The 24,016-nt window shown below is 50.4% G+C and overlaps 1 protein-coding gene and 1 non-coding gene across 2 annotated transcripts; both read right to left on the bottom strand.

Moving 5' to 3' along the window:
- CINP (cyclin dependent kinase 2 interacting protein) lies at nt 1–24,008 on the bottom strand. The gene is made up of 5 exons (XM_059183187.1): nt 23,884–24,008; nt 12,702–12,870; nt 10,125–10,245; nt 2,510–2,639; nt 1–478 (listed from the first exon to the last, which is right to left on the bottom strand). Exons 1-5 carry the CDS (start codon nt 23,888–23,890, stop codon nt 276–278), a joined length of 630 nt encoding a protein of 209 aa, XP_059039170.1. The 5' UTR covers nt 23,891–24,008; the 3' UTR covers nt 1–275.
- Nucleotides 3,563–3,692, bottom strand: LOC131837792 (small nucleolar RNA SNORA49). Its single transcript, XR_009356375.1, has one exon. It is a non-coding gene; the product is annotated as a small nucleolar RNA SNORA49 (small nucleolar RNA).
- Nucleotides 24,009–24,016: the final 8 nt, after the last annotated feature.

Here is a 24,016-nt window from a genome sequence, read left to right on the forward strand (position 1 = left end):
TCCTGGTAGGGAACTCCTTTATTTCACGTGAGGTCCCCTTGGGTGACAGGTTCACAACAGGCGTGGCCAACATGGCAGGGAGCACGGCTCCCAGCAGTCTAGTGTTGGGACAGGCCACGGGGAGCCACTAAAGTGATCCAGTCCGGAAGACACTAAGGCCGGAGGGCGGCCGCGTCACAGCACTGGGTCTTACGTGAAAGACCGTCCATCACGGGAGCCACAGAAGCATCCAGCGGTCCAGAGCCTGGGGGCTCAGGCCTGGCTATGCCGGGACGTCACAGGGCCCGGTGCCCTGTTTCCAGCAGCATGCTTTCCAGAAGCATCGTGCTGTTGGTCTCCACATAGGGCTGGTGCAGCCACATTGACAGGTAGCTCAGGGTGAGGTCGTGGTCTGCGGCGTGTGCAAGCTCTTCCGTGATCATGCGCTTCAGGAGAAGCTCCTTCTGGTACATGTCGCACAGCTTGCGGGAGACCTCGTCTGAAACCAATGTCTCTCTTTAGAGGCAACAAAGTCACAGAACTGTTCCTGCCTGGGGGTGGGTCCCACTCTGGAAAGCTTGTTGAGAACTAGACTCGGCGACAGTGCAGGGGTGAAGGAGGACCGGGCGGGTCCGGGTCACTCGGGCTCGTACCCATCAGTAGGGTCACTCGGGCTCGTACCCATCAGTAGGGTCACTCGGGCTCGTACCCATCAGTAGGGTCACTCGGGCTCGTACCCATCAGTAGGGTCACTCGGGCTCGTACCCATCAGTAGGGTCACTCGGGCTCGTACCCATCAGTAGGGTCACTCGGGCTCGTACCCATCAGTAGGGTCACCCGGGCTCGTACCCTTCAGTAGGGTCTCGGGCTCATACCCATCAGTAGGGTCACTCGGGCTCGTACCCATCAGTAGGGTCACCCGGGCTCGTACCCTTCAGTAGGGTCTCGGGCTCATACCCATCAGTAGGGTCACTCGGGCTTGTACCCATCAGTAGGGTTAGTGGCATGATAAGGGCCATGAAGTTAATGAGTAAGTCTAGCCTCTGCTCAACTCTTGGGTCCCGCGATGATTATAAACAGTAGGTTCACCTCAGACAGACAGTATTCCAATAACACATTACATCAAATGGTTTTACCCTTTTCTTCCTTACTTAAAAGTAAGGTCTCAGGGTGCCTGGGTGGCTCAGTGGGTTAAAGCCTCTGCCTTCAGCTCGGGTCATGATCTCAGGGTCCTGGGGTAGAGCCCTACGTCAGGCTCTCTGCTCAGCAAGGAGCCTGCTTCCTCCTCTCTCTATGCCTGCCTCTCTGCCTGTTTGTGATCTCTGTCTGTCAAATAAATAAATAAAATCTTAAAAAAAAAAAAGCGAGGTCTCAAATTGGCAACAAATAATGAGGCCCTTCTTTTGAACTAACAAAGCTAATGGTAACTCTGAGGGGCGCCGAGGTGGCTCAGTCAGCTGAACATCCAACTCTTGATTTTGGCTCAGGTCACAATCTCAGGGTCATGGGATCAAGCCCCATGTCAGGCTCTGGACTCAGCAGGGAGTCTGCTTCTCTCTCTCTCCCTCAGCCCCTTCCTCTGCTTTCATGTGCACACTCACTTTCTCTCTAAAATAAATAAATCTTAAAAAAAAAAAAAAAAAGTAATCCTGATCTTGTAGAACTTAAGAAATGAATTCCATGTTCCAGAACATTCTATGTTCTTCTTTTGGGGGTTCAACTGACCTCAGTTTATCTTTTTTTTTTTTTCCTTCAGTGCTGGGCTTGAATTCATGATCCTGAGATCAAGACCTGAGCTGAAATCAAGAGTTGGAGGCTTAAGTGATTGAACCACCCAGGTGCCCCAAAACCTATCTTTCTAAAAAAGAAAAAAAAAAAAATTTGTCTCCGCAGAGGCAGTAGAATTTGTTCTACCCTTTTTTTTTTTTTAAGGTTATGTACTTGCTTTTTTAAGTAATCTCTGTGCCCAACATGGGGCTTGAACTCATGACCCCAAGATCGAAAGTCATAGGCTCTGTGGACTGAGCCAGCTGGGTGCCTTGACCACTTGGTTTTAAAGGGCTAATAAGGGGGCGCCTGGGTGGCTCAGTAGGGTAAGCCTCTGCCTTTGGCTCAGGTCATGGTCCCAGGGTCCCAGGGTCCCAGGGTCCCAGGGTCCTGGGATCGGGCCCCGCATTGGGCTCTCTGCTCAGCAGGGAGCCTGCTTTCCTCCCCCTGTTCTCTGCTTGCATCTCTGCCTACTTATGATCCCTGTCTGTCAAATAAATAAAATCCTTTTAAAAAAATAATAAAGGGCTAAATGTGTCTCTAAAACGCTTCATGTGTCTCTAATTACATTTAATATTCTTTGCTGATTATTAGAGGCAAGAAGAAAGGCCCATTTTAAGATGCCCCCAATCTCCTTTCCTTCCAATGGATCCTCTCGAATTGAACTTCAGACTCTGTTAGGTTCTTCAAGTACCACGTCTCAAGAACACAAATGCTCTCATAATTTCTACTCCTGAGAATCAGTAAAAAGAGAACTACTTACAGAAATGGGCTGTGGGCCATGTGTGAAATAGGGGGGGGCGGGGCCTCCCATCCCGGTAATGGTAGTTCTCTAGCTCACAAACCCCCTTGGTGGTCGAGGACAGCTTTTCCATTTTCATCTGTATTTTGGCCTGAAAAGATATTAATTGGGAATATGAGAACCTTATTTGAAATCTACTGCAGTCTCAGATTCAGTAACTGTGAGCTTTCGAAGCTCAGAGGCAGAAGTCCGTTGAGACCCAAAGTCCAATAACTCAACACTGTTCACTCCACGCGCTGCACATTTCCAGGCAGCTGGAGGCAGATGGTGGCTACGATTTCTTTAACTCGGATTGCTTCAGAAAAAAGCCCTGGCTTTCCGGGCTGGAGAAAGAAAGCTTGCGGAGTCCCACTTCCCTAAGATTTCTGAAGGCGCTAATGTTTTAGCCCCAAGACGTGGAGGAATCAAAAGGCAGGCTCTGCCTTGATGGGGTGACAGGGGGAAGGGTGTTAGATGAGTTCATTTCTGACTTTTATGAACTGCCTCTGAGTTTACTGAAACCTCAACGCCTGGTTTCCTTATCTGTAAAACGGTGGTCAGGAAAGGCAGCCCCACACCCTTGACACAGGAAGTGAGGAAAGCGGACACTGACGCGCCTCGGGGTGGGGTGGCCTTTGCAGGAAGCCCGGCCACCGCAGGGGACATGGACACCATCCCTGCTGCACAGACAAGCCAGCACAGTCCGCTCTGACAAACTGCCTACACGGCAGCGAGAAGGACGAGGTACTTGTGAAGAACCCGTTGGCGCTATGGAAGGATTTGTTACGTACAGGGACCATGTAACTAAGACTTCAGATGTCAGCAGCACAGACCCACTAAAACCACATTTCTGACCCCTGTGTATACTTCACCCCATGTGCACAGGCGTGAATGCACAGAGATCTAGAAATTGTCAAAATCTGAATTCCTTACACTTGGCCCTTTGGCCACTCTCCAATTACGCCGGATGTGGTGTGCACTAAGTTCAGCTAACATTGATTTTTTTTTTTTATTTTTTAAATTTTTCTGACATGGACTGTCAGCTCAAGCTGTAGGCCCCAGGAGAACACAGAGTCTTCCTGGGGAGGGACATGCGCTTGGTCCTGTACCCTCAGGCAATGCCTGGGCCTTCACAGCAAAAGACCCAGGAGTAAGGCTGAGGGAGCCGCTAACATTGAATTTTTTTTTTTTAAGATTTTATTTATTTATTTGACAGAGAGAGATCACAAGTAGGCAGAGAGGCAGACAGAGAGAGGGGGAAGCAGGCTCCCCACTGAGCAGAGAGCCCGATGCGGGACTCGATCCCAGGACCCTGAGATCATGACCTGAGCTGAAGGCAGCGGCTTAACCACTGAGCCACCCAGGCGCCCGCTAACATTGATTTTTTTTTTTTTTTAAAGATTTTGTTTATTTATTTATTTGACAGACAGAGATCACAAGTAGGCAGAGAGGCGGGCAGAGAGAGAGGAGGAAGCAAGCTCTCTGCCAAGCAGAGAGCCCGATGTGGGGCTCGATCCCAGGACTCCGGGATCATGACCTGAGCCGAAGGCAGAGGCTTTAACCCACTGAGCCACCCAGGCGCCCCGCTAACATTGATTTTTAAGGCACTATGCTCCTTTCCCAATCTTTTTAGGTTTGATCTTTCATGTGGCCCCACCCCAAAAGAGAGGACTCAGCATTTCTGCATTATAGCTGACACAATTCTCAGGGCTGCTGAGCTAGGGAAGGTCAAAGCCAGCACCCCTGCACCATGCTTCCTGACCCACGTCTCTTGGCCAACCCACGTTCTCTGCATCCTGCCACCTAATTCAAAGAAAAGCTTGTAAATAATCGGGAGAGCAAGGAAAATCCTGGAGCCTGACCCTGGCCGGCAGTGCCGTGCAGAGCTTGGTCATCAACAGAGAAAAAGACCACACGAGGTGGGCAGCCCTGAGCCGGCAAGGCACACACGGAGGTGCCCACTCCCAGGGCAACCTCAGAACACCTCCTCCCACAGAACAAACTGTAAAACGTTTGTCCACGTTAGGGAAATGGTGCCTCAAAGCCCCCTGCCACAGTCAAATTCATTAAAGACACTTAAAGCCAAGTCTGGAAAATCATTCTCTCCAAAAGCTAGAGAACAAGACAAATAATATGAAAAGCCTTATTCCATTAACTTCTGGTTTTGAACACAGAATGAGAACTTCTTTCCAAACCACTTCAAAATAGAATAAATTCCCTAGAGCAGAGCATTCCAGGGCCTGACAGCTGGCACCCAGACCTGGGTTTCTAAAACCATCCTCCAATCAGAGAAACGAGGGCTCCTTGGGGAAATGGCTGATCAGAGGCAGGGAATACACCAGATGCGCCTAGAATGTCTTGAAACGCTAGGAAGTAAGGAAGTGTTCAAAAAAACCCAAACCAAAAACTCACAATGATGGAAGCATGTTAAGAGGAACAGGAGCCAATGGAACTCCTACGGGCCAAAGCAGGGACAGTCTGAGGACAAAATAAAGCAGTATTCTCTGACAGCCCAAGGTGGAGAACAAGTAACCACAAGTCCCCACTGCTAGAAATAAATGGTCCAGTAACTCACAGGCAGTGGGGGAGAGACACGATTTACGTACATGTTCTGCCCTCGAGGAGGAGGGGCAGAACTTCCCACTCCCCCAGTGTGGGCTGTGTGGACAGTGCGAAAGGAGCTCCTTTTACAGAGAAACCTGACAGTCACGCGGTCAAGGTCAACACCCAGAGTGATGGGTGTGGTCACACTCCCTGTCCTCGATGGGATGATGAGACTTCGTCTCCGTCTCCGCAGTCTCCCTCGAAAAACCCATGACCCTGGCCAAATCATGAGAAGGTCATCAGACAGACCCCAAGTGAGGGGCAGCTGCGAAATGCCTGACCTATTGTCCTCAAAACTGTCACTGCTAGAAAAAACAAGCGAAGTCCATGAGACTGGGGTGGCCACAAGGAGCCGGAGCCGACGTGGTGACTACATTCACTGTGGCGTCCGGGGTGCAGAGAGGGCAGTAGGGAAAAAGGAAAGAAATATGACTCGACTGCAGCTTCAGTACTGCCTCATGAATTACGACGGACGTGGCGTTCCAATTTGTGATTCATAGGATGGGCACGTCTGAAAAGAGCTGCAGGCTGGGGGTAATTTACGTAAACTCTCTGTCCTAAAAAAATCAGGTGTCCCCAAAAAACATAGAGAATAAATCCACGGAAGCAGGACACCGTGGCCTGGGAGACTGTAGAGACCAGGGTATCTGCCTCTTCCCAAAGCCACCAGGCCTTAGCATCAGCAACCCCGCAGCACGCAGTACAGCCTGTCTTCCCACTGGGCTACTAGCCTCGGGCCTGTGTGCGTCTCCCTCCTGCTCCAGAGGTCCCTTTGAAAGAAAGAAAACTTCCCTTCTTAGGATAAAGGGAGTCAGCCCCAGGCTCAAAGACTTCGGCAGGGAAGCAATACCCAGGTAACAGTGTGTATAATGTGATTTTACACTTGATCTTAGCCAAAAGACCGAGAGGTGATTATATAATGTGATTTTCAACTGTATTATAGAAAAACGTTAGTGAACAGGATGGGATTAATATGAATTGTGAAGCAGGCCCAAGAGTGAGGCGTGCGTGTGCTGGTGCGGTTCCGCCCAGGAGCAAGCATCGTCCAGCCCTCTGGGCACACATTTCCCACCTTGGGCCACACCAGCTCCGCGGGAGCCCCTTCCAGCTCCGGACAGGACTTGCCACATTGTTCCCTGGTGGGAGCCAAAGCTTCTGCCAGTACCAGGTTCTCCTTTGTCCCCTGAGAGGCCTCAGAAAACCAGTGGACCCTTTTCGGTTCTTGGATAGCCTTTTGGCTGTGATGGCAGCTGTTTTGTCTGCTGATTCCCCCTTTCCTGGGCTACAACTCCAATCCCTCCAATAGCTTCTCCCTGATAATGCCTGCCCCCCTGAGACCCCGCTCCAAACACGCACCATGCTGTCTCTGTCTGCACTGATGGCTGGGCCCATCATTTTGTTGGCTGTCAGGGACACAGCCCGGCCTTTATCTGAAGGTCCTGGGAACTCGGCTGACCACAAGCAGGTGGCCACCTACAACCCAGCGGCTACTTTCCCCTGGCCTGCCTCACCCTGGGCCTGTGCTGCAGGTCAGAGGGACCAAGGGCACGTGCCCCGCCTTTCCTCTGCTGCTGCTCAGTTCACCGAGCCTGCTGGCTGGGTTTTTCGGACCTTGACTCTCCCCACTAACGTCTTACCACGCTGTCCCTCCTCAATGCAGGTCAGTGGGGCAGAGAACAGAGTCCCAGGGCAACAGCCCAGCACTGGAGGGTGAGTGAGCCTAGGACAGACAGACAAAGCCAATCCCTCCTGGCGTGCCTGAAATGAAAGGCACCCCCGCTCTTCCCCATCGGCCGCCCCTTTGAAACTTCTTCCTGCGGGGCCTACGTCTAAGTGACAGATGAGAGCGTGTGCTCGAACCAGAGCCAAGTGGCTCTTGAAAACAAAATCCTTTCAGATTTTTTTACATTTTGTAAAAGTCACATCAGTATGTGTTGAAAATGTTTCTCGTTCCAACACAGCTTTGAGCTTCTGTGACAGGCTGTCTCCTGGAAGGGGACGAGGGATGGAGAGGCTCTGGCGGGAGGCAGTGAGCGGTCGGGGCCGGAGGGCAGCTGACTGAGCAGCACATGTGCTCGGCTTCTGGGCTCTTCACATTATTTTAAGACTGGAACTCAGCTACCTGGTTTCTTTTAGGAACAATACATGCACCTGCTTTTTGTTCAAACAAAAGTATGTATTTTTTTTAAAGATGTTATTTATTTGACAGAGATTACAAGCAGGTAGAGAGGCAGGCAGAGAGAGAGAGAGGAGGAAGCAGGCTCCCCGCTGAGCAGAGAGCCTGATGCGGGGCTCGATCCCAGGACCCTGGGATCATGACCTGAGCTGAAGGCAGAGGCTTTAACCCACTGAGCCACCCAGGCGCCCCCAAAAGTATGTATTTTTAAAAGATCTATTTATTAGAGAGAAAGGGAGAGGCAGAGAGAGAAGGGGAGAGCGTGCATGGGGAGAGGGGGAGAGAGAGAGAGAGAGCGCGCACGAGAATCTCAAGCAGACCCGGCACTGAGTGAGAAGCGTGACATGGGGCTCCATCCCACGACCCTCAGATCACGACTTGAGCCGAAACCAAGAATCGGAGGCTTAACCCAGTGTGCCACCCAGGCGGCCCAAACACAAATACTTGCCATGATCAAACGGGTTCATTTGGGAAAAAGAAAACAAAACAAGTGGGCAGTTTTCCCCAACTTAGAACTTTGTCCCTTTCAATCGCGTATTTGGCCTGTGTCCGCTCCCCACTGGCCAGGAGCTCCATGTCCGGACCTCACTCGCCAGGGACACAAACAAAGACAGTGGACCTCACGTAGCCCACACTCTTAATTCTCTTGCCTTCCTGAGTGGGGGCCTAGACACGGAGTCGATGACGCCTGTCTCATTACCTGCTCAGACAGCCTGCGGAGGGCAAGTGCTTGTCATCCCAGCACAAGCCCGGGGCGAGGGAAGGCAGAACAGGAGGATGACAGAAACCTGATCATCTACTTGGAGAAAACTGTTTGCTATTTAGCCCCATAAGAATCTTAAATATCCCAAAGACACTACTGATTTCGATCATAAAAGGCCAAATTACCAAAATGTCCTCAAACATTTATTTTCTCATTTTAGTGTTCCTGAAACTATAATGCATCTTACAGTTGATGTGTCTAAAAGGGTAGTGTTGGGGCGCCTGGCGGCTCAGTTGGTTAAGTGTCTGACTTTTGATCTCAACTCAGATCTTGATCTCGGGGTTGTGAGTTCAGGCCCCACATTGGACTCCATGCTCAGTGTGGAGCCTACTTTAAAAAAAAAGAAAAAAGGTAGTCTTTCTTTCCTAAAAAGTCTTCTATTTATTTATTTTTAAAGATTTTATTTATTTATTTGACACAGAGAGAGCACAAGCAGGGAGAGCAGCAGGCAGAGGGAGACGCGGAAACAGACGACCCGCCGAGTAGGGAGAATGTCTCGAGACTCGATCCCAGAACCCTGGGATCATGACCTGAGCCAAAGGCAGACACTCAACTGACTGAGCCACCCAGGTGCGCCTCCTGAAAAACTCCTTTAAACCGACAGCTTTGGAACAGTTGGAATCCTAAATCTGAACAAGTAGTATCTTTAAGAAATACAATCACACTCCACATAATTACATTCCACATATTCTGTTTCACAGGCAAGAAGTCATGTCAAAGATCAGAAACATTTCCATCAAAGATTAAAAGATAAAGATTCTTCCATGTTCAGGGGTAAGTTCTAGTTACCCAAGTTCGAGTCTGTGCCCAGCGAGGAGATGCGGAGTTAAGTCTATGTTTGGTGGCAGGTGCGGTGGGTACTGGTAATGGAACCCGTCATTAGTTCGTTACACACTGAGAACATCTCTCGTGGGCCAGACCAGGGCCCAGACCGAAGCCAGCCCACACACTACTTTAGTATGGCCCAAGAGCTCAGAATGGGTTTTATATTCTGAAATGCTTCAGAGAACCGTGTAAAAAGAATATTCTACAACACATCAAAATTACATGATATTAAAATTTCAGTGTCCATGAATAAAGTTTTATTGGAACACAGCCACACGGACAGAAACCTGAACTACGCCCATTTGGACATCCTATGACAGGAACCAAAACTACCCCCTCAAGCAACAACAACTGCCCAGAGCCAGCAAGACCCCGTGCGACCCTGCCCCCCAACCCGGCAATCACGATCAACGTTTTACCGCCCACCTGCACGTACCCACCAACCTTTGTCCCACATCTCCTTACATAAACCTGCAAGTCTTTCCAGCACTTTCCAGAGGGTCATTGAGACGCTAGTCTGCTGCCCTCCCAGTGTCGGCCTCACCGAAGCAAAGTCCTTTCTTGTGCCCCCACCACTCGCTTCTCTGCCTGTGAGTTTTGTCAGTGGGGAGTGGCCGAGCCTGGTCTATTTGGGACCCTGGAGGCTGGTGCTCACGCGCCCCTGCGCGCCAGCTAGGCCGTCATTCACTTCTGTACCACCTGTGGGCGCTACATGGGGAGCCCAGTGATGATGAGACATGGTAGGGCCCACAAATCCCGAAATATTTACCATGTGGAGCCTTCAGAAGTGGGTGAGATGGGCGCCTGGGTGGCCCAGTGGGTTAAAGCCGCTGCCTTCAGCTCAGGTCATGGTCTCAGGGTCCTGGGATCGAGTCCCACATCGGGCTCTCTGCTCAGCGGGGAGCCTGCTTCCTCCTCTCTCTCTCTCTCTCTGCCTGCCTCTCCATCTACTTGTGATCTCTCTCTGTCAAATAAATAAATAAAATCTTTAAAAAAAGAAAAAAAAAGAAGTGGGTGAGATGGACCCAGACAGCACATGGGGCGGAAAGAACAAAGGTCTAGGACAGCGTCCTGGGGGGCACTGAGATTTAGGAGGCAAGTGCAGGAGGCTGAGGACAGTGTCTGGGGGACAGCGTCTCCCACCATGTGCACACCTGCCGAGCGCCGAGAAAGTCCCAAGTCCACCTCCCCCACCCCCCCACCGAGGTGCCAGGGGCTCTGGATCTCACCAAAGCCTCCAAGGTGGTCTGCAGCTCCTCACACAGCGCCTCGAGCTCCTTGCTATATTCTGGAAGCGTCTTTTCCGCAGAAGCTGGGCTGCTGCCCTGTAACTCTGTCTTATCTTCACTCCTGGACAGAAGGGAAAAGAGTGGAAACTAAGCACACCCTGAAAGGCACCTCGCTTCCTTACGGCAGAGCCCAGAAACTGCGATCTCCACGTAAGGGTGTCAGGCGCCTATTTGGCCCAGGTGTACTTCATGTGGATGCGATACAGGATTCCTTATTACTTATTATTCATTATCATTCCTTATTACTTCTGAGCCCAAGGAAGACGCCCAGCCGCTCTGCGCTGGAGGGAGTCGGCTGAAGGCCGTCCCGTGGTGCCTTTGGCCTAGGGCTCCGTGCTCGGTGTACGAACAGGAACGCGACGTGCCCATTTCCCTGAGTTCACCGTCTGGGGACTGTTTGGTAAACCGAAGGCTGCGGCCTGTGGGGCATGAAATTAACCTAGTGGGGTCACAACACTTAGGAAAACGAAGCACGAACAGAACAGTCTCAGCTCCGCGTGCAGGAGGGCGAGTGAGCAAGGGCCGGCCGCGTGAGACCTGCGGCGGGAACTGGCCAGAGCCCGGGGCCAGTAGTCCCCTTACAGACAAGGACATAGGAACGCGGACCTATAACTTTGAGATAAGAAATGACACGTGCAGGACGTGCAAAGAATAACGAGGCCGACCCCCACCGGAACTGGCCGCCGCCGACAGTTTCCTCAGGACTCCTTCGTCTCTTTATGTTTTTATTTTCAATTTTATTTTATTTTTTCAGTGTTCCGAGATTCACTGTTTATGTACCACACCCAGTGCTCCATGAAGTACATACATTTTGGCGGGTGGCGGGGGGGGGGGGCGGCTGGGTGGCTTAGTGGGTTGAGTGTCTGTCTTTGACTCAGGTCACTGTCCTGGGGTCCTGGGATTGAGCCCTGCGTAGGGCTCTCTGCTCAGCAGGGAGTCTGCTTCTCCCTCTCCCTCTGTCCCTCCCCCTGCTCAATCTCTCTCTCTCAAATAAACAAATAACTAAAACATCTAAAAAATAAGAAATTATGGGGCGCCTGGGTGGCTCAGTTGCTAAGCGTCTGCCCTCGCTCAGGTCATGATCCGGGGGTCCTGCGATCAAGCCCCGAGTTCGGTTTCCTCCTCAGCAGGAAGCCTGCTTCTCCCTCTCCCACTCCCCCTGCTTGTGTTCCGTCTCCGGCTGCCTCTCTGTGTCAAATAAACAAATAAAAAATCATACTTTAAAAAAGACCACTTGGTCTTAAGTGAAGAATGATTTAATAAAAACACACACAGAAGGAAAGAAATTGCTAAGGAAGAGAACACTCCTAGCCCCCTCTGCTCTCCGTCCCCCCGACTGCCGACACCCGCCCACCAAAGGCAGGGAGTGAGTTTCTCCACGCCAGGGGCCCTCACAGCCCGCAGACATTCTCGCAGTGTCCGCGCAGAAACTCCCTACGGGAGACGGTCCGATCCCACACGCCAGGGCTCGGCCCCGCGACACTGGCCCCGCTCAACTCCAGACACCAACGGCAACTCCAAGGTGTTAGCTGTGTTTCTGACTATAATGCGCCGTGCGTAAGAGGTTCCCCCAAGCCGCCCCCTTGGATCTGAAGGATTTGCTGGAGCGGCTCACAGAACTCCGGAAAATGGTTTCCTTACTGGATCGCTGCTTGGTGACAAAGGATATTAAGGGACACGAAAGAACAGCCCGATGAAGAGGAACACTTAGGATTGTCCGGGAGGGTCCTGAGCACAGGGGTTTGGTCCCTGTGGAGTCTGGGGGCCACCCTTCCAGCAGGGAGAGGTATTAACTATTTCCCAGAGCAAAAGCTCTCCCGACCCCATCTTTTTGGGGTCTTACGGAGGCTTTGTTAGGTAGGCACAATTGACTAAATCACTGGCCCCTGGGGACTCCTCTCCCCTCCCTGGGAGGTGGGGTGAAGGGGAGGGGCTGAAAATTCTCGCTCTCTAATCCCCTGCTCGTTCCTCGGGGCTGGCCGGAAGTCACCTCCCTAGCCTGAACTCAGGACACTCCTTTCACCTGGGTCATTCTGGGGACAAAAGACCAGATATTACAGAGGATGCTCCTAGTGCCCTTATCCATGGGGAAGTCGGAGGGGTTTTCGGACCTGTATGCCAGGAACCGGGAGGGAGACCAAAGAGAAGGAGCGCCCGTACTGTCCATCACAACGTCACAGAAACGAAGTACAAGGTCGTGAAGTCCAACCCTGCTGACCTCCCACCCAGCACCCACCCGTTGGGAAGGGGCCGAGTTTCTCGACCGGGCCCGTCCTTCCAATCCATTTCTATAATTTTATATACAGACATAACCGCAAACAGTAGGTAGCACCATTCTGTTTAAAATGGACATGCACAGTTGACGGGTGCGCACACCACTTGCTCCTCTTCTCAACGTGAGGTCATCCGCTCATGCTGACGCGGACTGCCATTCCCGCCCTCAGAGACCCCCGGCAGACTCTGCCCGATCAGTAAGGGCGCGGAGCTTAGAGCACGAGGACCTCCACACACACTCACCGCACCCGGGTCTTCAGGTTGGCAATGCTGTTTGCAGTAGCAAAGCCCGCGTCGTTGAGGGTTTCCCATTTCAGGATTAAATTATGCCAATCAGCTGCATTGTCCTTAATTTTTCTTGCGCTGACAGATAAGACAGGTTTTCTGGGTGTTGCACTTCCAGGAGTGTTTGCTGACAGGGAGTAAGAGAAACACAATGATTACAAATTTGTGAAATAAAAAAAAGGAACCTCATTTCGGAGGGAGGCAGGGAGCCGTGAAAGGGCGGCTCTCACACACACGTGACTTGCTGTGGCCTGCACAGCCCGCAGAAAGGAGGGGGAGAGGAGTTATCACGACAAGGGAGGCCACTCTTCACGTAGGAATTTCATTTCCTGCTTTGAAGGAAAAGAAGGCGCCTTCCCCCACCCCAGCTCCAGCAAGGGCTCACCCACCAACCACCCCTTGTAGCCGATGAGAAACCACTGCAAACCTCGAACTCTTGTTCTCCACGGAACTTGGGTTCAACCCTCCCCCACTTCCCCCTAAAACCTAATTAAAGCTGACCTTCCCCTGTCTCCTCCGACTCGCCTACGATTCGTCACAGGGAATTGTCCTGAACTGCAATTTCTTTGCAATTCCTGAATCAACTCTTTTTTTTTTTTTTTTCCACTTAGAGATGTTCTTTGCTCTGTTTAAAGTTTCTATTACTTGGCAGTTAGAGTGGGATCCGAAGGAGAAGACCCCACGGGACCAGGCGTCTGCATGGAGGCCTCGTACTCACCCCTTTGGAGAAGGGGTGTTTCAGATTCCGCGCCCGACTTTATTCAGGATCTGTTTGAAGCACTCACTTTCGCACCCCAGATTTTGAGTAATGGGATTTTGATTCTCCACACTCTCTACGGGGGGTCCTCTTTTTGGGACCCCATCAGGTTTTAGGTTTAAAAGCTATGGTCTTAGGGCCCCTGGATGGCGCAGTTGTTAAGCGTCTGCCTTCAGCTCAGGTCATGATCCCAGCGTCCTGGGCTCGAGCCCCACATGGGGCTCCCTGCTCAGCAGGAAGCCTGCTCCTCCCTCTCTTGCTCCCCCTGCTTGTGTTCCCTCTCTCGATGTGTCTCTCTCTGTCAAATAAATAAATAAAATCTTTAAAAAAAAAAGATACAGTCCCTCCTTGTCTGCTTTACTATTATTTATGTACTCGTTGATTTGCATTTGAGTATATTAGCACAGTGCTGTACTGGTTTCGTGTGTTCCACCTAGTGATTCAGCACCTCCATACCGACCTAGGACTCAGCACAAGTGTGCTCCCTAATCCCCATCACCTGTTCCCCCATCTCCCCAGCCCCTCCCCCTCCCTCCGGTACCCATCAATGTGTTCTCTGTTGTTACAAGTCTTTTTTGTTCCTTTTTTCTGTTTGCTTTGTTTCTTAAATTCCACACATGCACGAAGTCACATTGTATTTATTTTTCTCTGGTGGACTTATAAAGAAAGGACACAACTCAACACCAAAAAAACAATAATCCAATTTAAAAATGGACAGAGGACACGAATACACACTTTTCCAAAGAAGACGTACGGACGGCCGACAGACACATGAAGAGATGCTCAGCATCACCCAGCATCAGGGAACTGCAAATCAGAATGGACGTGGGAAACGGAGGCAAAAGAAACGTTATTAAATTTCCTTACTACTTACAGCCCATGGGTAAGTGCTTAAAACAGGCCGAGTGACATTCCTCTAGGAAACCAGCTGCCTTGAAGCTAATCCCTTGCTAAAGGCATAAGACAGTCTTCCCCTGACTCCCCTCTCCCCCAGGATCCTGTAAGTCTTAAATAAAAATTCCTTTAGAAATTTCCTTTTTCTCTAACCCCGAGATAGATGTTGGTAATCACCCCTCCAAGCATATGGCCCACTGTTATACATCTGAAGGGTCTCATGGATAAGGTGACCTTTTCCCAACAACAGCTATCCCCCTCAAGGTCCTGGAAACCTTGCTTCCAAAATTCCTTAAAGACTTACACTGTCCCTGACCTCTGCTCAACTTGAGAGTATATAATGGGCCATTCCTCATGACCCCAGTGCGGCTCTTTCTGCCCATAGGTCCTGTCCCTGTGCTTTAATAAAACCACCTTTTTGGACCAAGAATGCTCCAAAGACCAAGATGTCTCAAGAATTCTTTCTTGGCCATTGGCTTCGAACCCTAACATCTTTCCTACATCCAAACCCACGATGAGATATCACCTCACACCTGTCAGGATGGCTGTCATGGAAACGACAAGAGGGGCACTGAGTTGGCTCTGTCAGTTAGGTGTCTGCCTTGGCTCAGGTCACCATCCTGGGGTCCGGGGATTGAATCCCACATCAGGCTCTCCGCCCAGCAGGAGTCTGCTTCTCCCTCTACCTCTGCCCCTCCCCTTGCTCATGCTTGCTCTCTTTTTCTCTCAAATAAATAAAAATTTTAAAAAAGAAAAGACAAGAAACAGCAGGTGTTGATGAGGATGTGGAGAAAAAGGAGCCCTCGTGAAGTGCTGGTGGGAAAGCATTTTGACTAAATGTACCAACTTCCCCAAAGATGAGTTCAAACTTCAACGGCCACTATGGGGAACGCTCGACCTCACCCCCCCAACTTTTCTCAGAACCTAATTAGAAAGCTCTGACTCTACAATTAAACAGACTGCATGGGATGCCGATTTAATGGGTACCTGGAGGCTTCTAACAGAATTTCAGGACTCTCAAGTCGCCTCTTCACAAAATACGATTCCAAATTAACCAAACAACAAACAATTAAAGGAAGACAAAAGTCATCTGAGGTCCCTTGCTCCCCGCCTGTCCTCTTGGTCTCAGGGCACACAGCTCACCTTCGCAGGCTCACGGCCACCCTCCCCGTCCCCCTGCACGGCCGCTCCTCTATGCCCTTGCACTTCCTCATTCCTCTGTCTGGACATCCTTCCGTCCCTCTCCCAAACCTATGAAAACCTGCCCCATTAAATTCAGACCCTCTGAGGGTCCACATGCGAACCCCCCGATTTCTCGTGTGACCTGGACTGCAGGCGAATTAGGAGCTACAGTCAAAGACTTCCCCAAAGTGAGATTTGGGACGCTCCGAGTTGCTGACGGTCCCCACAGATCCTCCCAGACTGGCTGAGACGGCGACACATCAGCTGGGTTTCTCAGATTCAGATCCGCGATTCCACAGGCCTGCTGTCCGGGACCCGTCCCATCACTCGATGAGCTCGCCACGCTGGTAATCCTGGGGAGGGAGGATGTCCCTTCCGACCTCGGTCAGTACTTCTACATGACTAAGTTCTTCTTTTCAGCTTATCTCTTAACTCCGTAACTCTGGAAAAGAGCCAGCTGGCAGAGCAGCCCGTGAGGGGAACCGAGACTACCCCCTCAAGCGAGAAGGATGGCCGGAGCCAGGAAGACCCCTCCTGACCGGCCCACGACAGCGACACCAGACCTTCGCTGCCCCCTGCACGCGCCACCCATCTTTGTCCCACATTCTCCTTAGACAGACCTGAGAGGATCTTCAGGGCTTGGGAGACTCTGAGACACTAGTCCAGGGTCCTCCCGGTGTCACTCACTGACATGAAGTCCTTTCTTGTGTGCCACCACTCGCCTCTCTGCCTGTGGATTTTGTCCGCGGTCAGTGGCCGAGCCCGATGTGTTGAGGTGCCGGGGCCAGCTGCTCCACGGAGGGATCTGTAGAACCACAGATGGGGTCCTACCCACACTTTGCTATATGATTGAGCTCCTGCAGGCACTAAATGCTTTTAGCAGCAATTCCTAGGGCTTTCCCAATCCCTGCCAAACACACTTGCTTCAGGCTTGTACTCAAAAACCCAATGAACCCACGCACGATGATCATAGTTGTCTCCGAGTTACTGTGGGGATTTTTTTGTTTTTTTGTTTAAAGAGAAAATCTTGGGCAGGCTCCACGCTCAGCATGAACCTGATGCAGGGCTTGATCTCATGACTCTGAGATCATGACCAGAGCCAAAATCAAGAGTTGGATGCTCAACCAAATAAGCCACCCACGTGTCCCTCCAAATGGTTTTTAAAGAAAATTCTGATCTTCCTTTAAACACCAATTCGACTTGGGTAGCCTGAACTCTGTGTTCATTACTGGGCAGGTCTTTCAGTTCATTACTGGGGTGACCTTCTAGTTAGGAGGACCAGGATGAAGGACGCCTGGGCAGCTCAGTGGGGTAAGCCTCTGCCTTCGGCTCAGGTCATGATCTCGGGGTCCTGGGATGAAGCCCCACAGTGGCTCCTTGATCAGCAGGGAGCCTGCTTCTCCCCTTCTCTCTACCCCTCCTCCTGATGGTCCTCACGCGTGCATTCTCTCTCTCTCTCTCTCATGCTCACTCTCCCTCTCTCTCCCTCAAATAAATAAATAAAATCTTAAAAAAAAAAAAAGAAAGCTTAATAAATTCCCCTGTCCTTGGCCATCCCAGTGATCAACTGCCTTTTTATACATGAATAGGAAGGGAATTCCTTGGGGTTACTCACCCCAAACACAAGGATCCCCATCGACCCCACAGGGCATTACGGCCAACAGCATGCCACGTGGCACCAGTCACCTTGCCTCAGAGCCATTCCTGCCAACACCCTTTTGGCTAAGAGCAGCCAGGAGACAGTCCCGGGACCCCCGCAGCCATCCCCATGCCCTACACAGTAGAGGCCCCCCTCTCTGCCACCACCCCCCAGCCAGTCGTCCCCCTCCTGTGAAATCCTCTCCTAAACCACTCCTCCCAGAACTCCTCGCTGCGGTCACCTCCCTGCTCGTGCCTGACTGACGCATCACCTCCTGACTCCCTCCCGTGACGACTGACGTCCTTTGGAGGACACTGACTTCTCATGGTTCCCTGATGGTTTTCATCTGAGAGGCAGATATGGCGAATGTTGTGCTGGATATGCACTTGCAAACGCCTCTGAAGGAACTGAGTGACACCATTACCTTTGGCCACTTCACTGCAACAAGCCGAGCCGTACACCCTCCCATGGCGGGCGTGCTTGCCAAGGGCACAGCTGCCCACATTTACGCTGACAGCAAATATGCTTTAGGAGTGGCTCACAATTTTGTAATGTCATGGAAACAGGCTGGCTTCCTATTTTTAGCAGGGAGAAAATTTTAAGTGGGTCTTACGTCCAGAATATATTAGGTGCTATATTCCTCACAGCTGCTCTGGCCATCATCATCATCATCATCATCATCATCATCAGAGAAAGGGCATGAAGGGGCCCGCATTGGGTTCCATGCTGGATGTGGAGCCTGCTTGAGATTCTCTCCTCCCTCCCCTGCTGCTTGTGTGCACGCGCACATTCTCTCTCTAAAAAAGACGAAGGAGGAGGAGGAAGAGGAAGAAGAAGAAGAAAAAGAAAGAGGGGGCGGAATTAGAGTTTCTGGCATGACAGGACTCCTGCAGGGCTCAATCTCACAACCCTGAGATCACGACCAGAGCCAAAACCAAGAGGTGGATGCCCAACCGACTGAGCCACCCAGATGCCCCTCGCCCTCTCTTGAAAGACAGTGCCCTAATCACATTTCCCAATCCCCCACAAAAGGAGGAAAGCTTTCTGACTATTGCACCTGTCACCAGAAGCTCTGACCTGTTCACAATGTCAGACACCTATAACCTATATCCAATTTCTTTGTAGTCCCCAAATGCCATGGTAGATGACACCTGCAAGCCAACAGATGTCACCCACTGCTACTCTGACCGGCACTCTCGCACTTGTTTCAGCCTTTCCCCAGTCATGACTGTACTAACTCAGTTAAATCCCTGCATTTTTGCCATCGGTCAATCCCACATTCTTTTCCTTACGTAAGTGTGATCTCTCTCCCTGCACCCAAGGGAAATACAAATACGTTTATGCCTCTTTGCAAAGTTCCTATAAAAGACCCCTTCATGAAGGGATAGCCTCTCGCGGAATATCATCTCAACTCTTCTGATCCCTGGCTTGAAAAGGCTAATCAGGAAATTCCAGCTAATAAATCACACTCTAGACCTTAGCTGGGGTCCCCGCACACCACATGGTTTCATTTTTGTTTATAGGAACAGCATTTCCCAAGTCATATGAATGCTTAGTTGGCAACTTGGAAGTCAATGTTTATTGTTTATTGTTAACTTTCATAACAAACCAGAGGCCTCCGCTGCCCTGCCTCATTAGGCTCCATGGCGCTCTTAACCAGGAACTTCTGGGGGCATATATCACTCCTGGTGTGGCTCTGTAGAGAGGCTTTTCCCTTTGGGTCAGAGTAGTGCCAATGAACACATGATCCGAAATCTCTCTCTACATTAGGAGAGGTAGCTGATTCCACAGCCAAAGCAAGAGTAGCCCAACGGTGATCATGGGACTTGTTGGCCGAAGGAGTTTGGGACGAGGTGCCCAGGTGGCTCAGTCGGTTAAGCCTCTGCCTTTGGCTCAGGTCATGATCCCAGGATCCTGGGATTGAGCTCTGCATCAGGCTCCCTCAGTCTGCTTCTCCCTCTATCTCTGCCCACCCTCCTGCTCTGCTCTCTCTCTCAAATAAATAAATAAAATCGAAAAAAAAATTTTTTTTTAAAGGGGACGCCTGCGTGGTTCAGTGTGTTAAGCCTCTGCCTTGGGCTCAGGTCATGGTGTCAGGGTCCTGGGATCGAGCCCCGCATCAGGCTCTCTGCTTAGTGGGGAGCCTGCTTCCCCCTCTCTCTCTGCCTGCTGCTCTGCCCTACTTGTGATCTCTCTCTCTCTCTGTCAAATAAATAAATAAAATCTTTAAAAAATAAATAAAAATAAAGGCATTTTGGACAATCTACTTGCTGAATAAGGAGGCATTTGTGCAGAAATACCACCAGCTATATCTAGGCAAACACCTCTGGAGAAACAGAAACCCACTTATACAAGATCAGGGAACAAGAGCACTGATTACAACGAATTACCCCAATGACCCCCGGTCTTCTGATCTATTTAGCTGGTTACCTTCAGGTTTGAGCTCCTGGTTTAGAACTATCAAGCTGGATTTGTTATATTATTTTTAATTCTGCCCTTTTTAAAAAAGATCTTATTTATTTACTTATTTACTTATTTGACACAGAGAGAGAGAGCTCAGAGGGGAAGGGGAGTGGCAGAGGGAGAGGGAGAAGCAGACTCCCGTGCTGAGCAGGGAGCCTGATGTGGGACTTGATTCCAAGACCTCAGGATCATGACCTAAGCCGAAGGCAGATGCTTAACTCACTGAGGCACCCAGGTGCCCCAAGGTAGAGATTTTAGATGGGAAGGACTGAGGTCTCCCTCCTACCCTTTTTTGTCACTCACATGTGGCCTCAATGGCTTCCAGTCATTATGCACTTTCCCTCTGACACAGGATGGGACAACCAGGAAAGTGGACAAAACCACTAAATGCAGGCAGGAAAGCTGACTCTTGATAAAGTCATTTTTTTTTTTTAAGCAAATTGCTCAAAAGAGGGAAATGTGAAAATACAGGAAACCTCATTTAAAATGGAGTCCGAAGCCCCGGAGAGGCACGTGTTCACGCACACACTACTTGCTGTAGCCTCCACAACCAGCAGGAGGAAGGCAGGCAAGAATGACTTCAACAAGTGAGGACATACTTCACAAAGGAATTTTATCTCCTGCGTTTAAGAAAAGGAAGGAAGAGCCCCCGCCACTCGCCCCGGCAATAAATGTACTAACCACCATCTCTCACTGTCTCACTGCAGCCAGTGCAGAAACCACACTGCAGAAACCACGACAACCTTGAACTCTTGTTCTTCTCGAATACATTTTTATTTATGATAACTCTCCAGTTTCCCCCTAAAAACTGAAGGAAAGCTGACCTTCCCTTTGTCTCTTCCAACTTGCCAGAACTCATCATAGCTTGCCTGTCCCATATTTGCTGTTTAAAGTCAGCAAATTTATGGTGTTAGTTGCAGAACACACAGACACACACACACATATATGTGTTATATATGTCCTCACATATAACATATATGTGTTATATATGTGTGTGTGTGTTCTGCAACTAAGTATATATATGTGTATATATATATATGTATATATATATACATATACGTATATGTATATATATATACGTATATGTATATATACATATACGTATATGTATATATATGTATTTTTCCCCCTCCTATTAGAAAGAGCCAGATAGGGGCACCTGGGTGGCTCAGTGGGTTAAAGCCTCTGCCTTCGGCTCAGGTCATGATCCCAGGGTCCTGGGATCAAGCCCCACATCGGGCTCTCTGCTCAGCAGGGAGCCTGCTTTCTCCTTTCTCTCTGCCTGTCTCTCTGCCTACTTGTGATCTCTGTCTGTCAAATAAATAAATAAAATATTTAAAAAAAAAAAAAAAAAGAAAAAAGAAAGAGCCAGATAGAAGAGATGTACAGAGCAGGGTTTGTGGAAAGGGGTATGGAGTCTCTGAGCACACCACTCTCCTCAGATCTCCATGTGTTCACCAACCTGGCACTCCCCAAATCCCATCTTTGTGGGCTTTTACAGAGGCTTCATTGCACAGGCATGGTTGATTAAATCTTCGGGCATTGCTCATTGATTCAATCTGAACCCCTCTCCCCTGGGGCCATGGGGGAAGTAGGTGGGACTGAAAGATCCAACCCTTTATTGATTGATTGATTGATTTTTAAAGATTTTATTTATTTATTCGACAAAAAGAGAGAGACAGTGAGAGATGGAATACAAGCAGGGGGAGTGGGAGAAGGAGAAGCAGGTTTCCTGCCAAGCAGGGAGCCCAACTCGGGCTCAATCACAGGACCCTGGGATCATAACCCGAGCCAAAGGCAGACGCTTAATGACTGAGCCACCCAGGCGCCCCAGTTCCAACCCTTTAATCATGTGACTGGGGGGTGCGTATGTGTGTGTTTGCGCATGGGAACCAGCGCCCATCCAAAGGCTTCCCAAAAATTACTTCATCAGTATAACAAAAGACAACTTGCTCATTCTCACACGAAGGAAATACCAAGGGTTTTACCTCTCTGCCAAAAACAGGACAAAGACCAAATATTTACTTGTTAGTATAAACCGCAATCACACCTGTTATGGAAGTCCTGCCAACCAGGCAGGACTTCTCCAGCTTCTCACGGCTTGCTCTCTATGCCTTAGGGCTAGCCCTGTGCAAGCTCTGACTTTGACCTAGAGTGTACCTGCTGGCCGTGTATGACCCACTCACTTGGCTAACTCCTAGAGTCCTTTAAGGCTCTGCTTATTTAAACATCCCTTCAGTCTTTATATGACTCATCAACAACATGCCAGACACAGGGGATGAAGAGACTGACTGAGGTGTACCAGGGCCGTTTTCATGGAACTTTGCAAAGAGAAGGTGGATAATGGACAACCAGATAACCATGATTGATTCAGATTGTGGTAAGTGCTACACAGAAAAGAAAAAGGGGTCTTGTATTACAGTGAACCCCTGAAGTGATGTCATTTAGGCTAGAACCTGAATGATGAGAGGTCAGCAGTAGGTCCTAATGTGAGAATGAGCACTGTGAGTCTGAAAAATTAAGCAAGACCAGCGTGTTTATGACGAGGGATAGAAAGCAGAAAAATGTATAACTTTAGCCTGGAAGGCTGACCTTTAGCCTACATAGTTCCAACAAAGATCAGATATGTGCTGGTTGCTTCACTCTTTTTTTTCCCCTAAGATTTTATTTTTTCATTTGCGTGAGAGAGGGAAAGAAAAGCACAAGCAGAGGGAGGGGCACAGGGTGAGGGACAAGCAGTCTCCCTGCTGAGCAGGGAGCCACACAAGTGTCCGGTGCAGGAACCTGGGATCATGACCTGTGCCAAAGGCAGCAGCTTATACTGAGCCACCCAGGTGCCCCAGTTGCTGCATTCTTAAAAGGTCTCATGACTGCTTATAAATCTCACCAACAGTTAATATTGAACTGAATGATAAGCACCAGAGAAATCTTGCTAAAGTAGTTTTATCAGTAAAAATTCAAAGAAAAATTTATAATACTCCCAGCATGTCCCCTCCCTCTTGACCACTAAGCAAAAATGCGGCCTTTCTGCCCATGGATCCTGCCCCATGCTACCTAAATAAACTTGCTAAGTTGCACCATGCAACATCCCAATAATTCTTTCTTGACGTTTGTACTGGATGATCCCACATCATCTAGAATAGAATGGTGGTGGGAGGGGGGATGGTGGAGGGGACAGTCAAGCAACTGGAACCTTAAAGACCAAGACAAAGAGTTTAGATTTATTTCAAGTCAGTGGAAAGGAAGCAATAAGCTCTGAGTAGGAAAGTGACATGATCTGATTTAGGTTTTCAGAAATCACTCCTTCCACAAGGACATCTTCCTGGACCTCCCAGGTTGGGTTAGGACTCATTGCCCTGGATATCTGAAACAACCTCTTGGGCTATCACTGACACTCACCAGCGTGGTATATTTGCTGGTGTAATGTTTATATTCCCCGCTGACCGTAAGCCCACCTGGGCACTGACTATGTCTTGCTCCCTCTCCTAACCTCAGCACACAATAAGTGGTGAATAAAATGTGTTAAATGGAGAAATAGTCCTTATCACCTGCCCTATAAATTCTAAGGGGGTGAAGACCCCGTCCGATTCATCATCTGTCTGCTCCATTCCCCGCACGTACTTAGGAACCCAAAACACAGTTCTGAGTTCAAGAAACTGGGGCCAGTCGGGAAAGATACCAGTAATGGGAGTCACAGAACAGAGCAGAGTGAGGTTAGCGGCCCTTCCGAGCCGCGGCTCCCAATCCGTTCACATCGCACACGGGATCCCTGCGGGGCTCTATCGCGCTGACCCACGTAAAGCACTTGGGACTCTACTTGGTGCTCGCTGCGACAGCTCTGCGGCGGGTAATGCGGAGGGGCATTCAGGGGAAGGTTTGGGAGGAGCTGGGCATGCAAGGCTTGGCACGCAGTGTCCTCCGCTAATGCTGGCTGACAGTGACAGTCACGCTCTGAGCGCCGGGATGGGCAGACCCGCCTGTCCATACCAGTAGCTTCTACACGAGAAAGGAACCGAGGCTCAGCCAGACTGACTGGCTCCCGGGCGGACCGCCGAGCCTGCGCGAGGCCGGCGGATGGGCTGGGCCAAGGCAGGGACCCCCGCACACTCCCTCAGGCCTCGGCCCCCGGCCCCCGGCCCACGTCGCAGGCCCAGCGGGGACGCGCACACCCTCCCGGTCCCCCGGACCCGGCCCGTTGCACGCACCTGCCATGCGTCCGCAGATATCCCGGGCAGGAGCCCGGAGCCCCGCCCACGGCCGCCGGAAGCGCGCTGACGTCCTTCCGGCGCGCGCCGCTGGCTCGCCGCCGCTTGTGGCTCGGCTGCTCCAGCCTCCGGC

This window comes from Mustela lutreola, chromosome 7 (assembly GCF_030435805.1).
Source record: "Mustela lutreola isolate mMusLut2 chromosome 7, mMusLut2.pri, whole genome shotgun sequence".
Lineage (NCBI taxonomy): Eukaryota > Metazoa > Chordata > Mammalia > Carnivora > Mustelidae > Mustela > Mustela lutreola.

What these genes read in the sequence shown, in the direction of transcription:
- CINP (XM_059183187.1), bottom strand. An exon ending in AGACCACCTTGGAGGCTTTG is followed by an intron (nt 2,640 to 10,124) that starts GTGAGATCCAGA and finishes ATATCTTTTCAG; the next exon opens with GCCAAAATACAGATGAAAAT. An exon ending in ATGGCCCACAGCCCATTTCT is followed by an intron (nt 479 to 2,509) that starts GTAAGTAGTTCT and finishes CATTGGTTTCAG; the next exon opens with ACGAGGTCTCCCGCAAGCTG.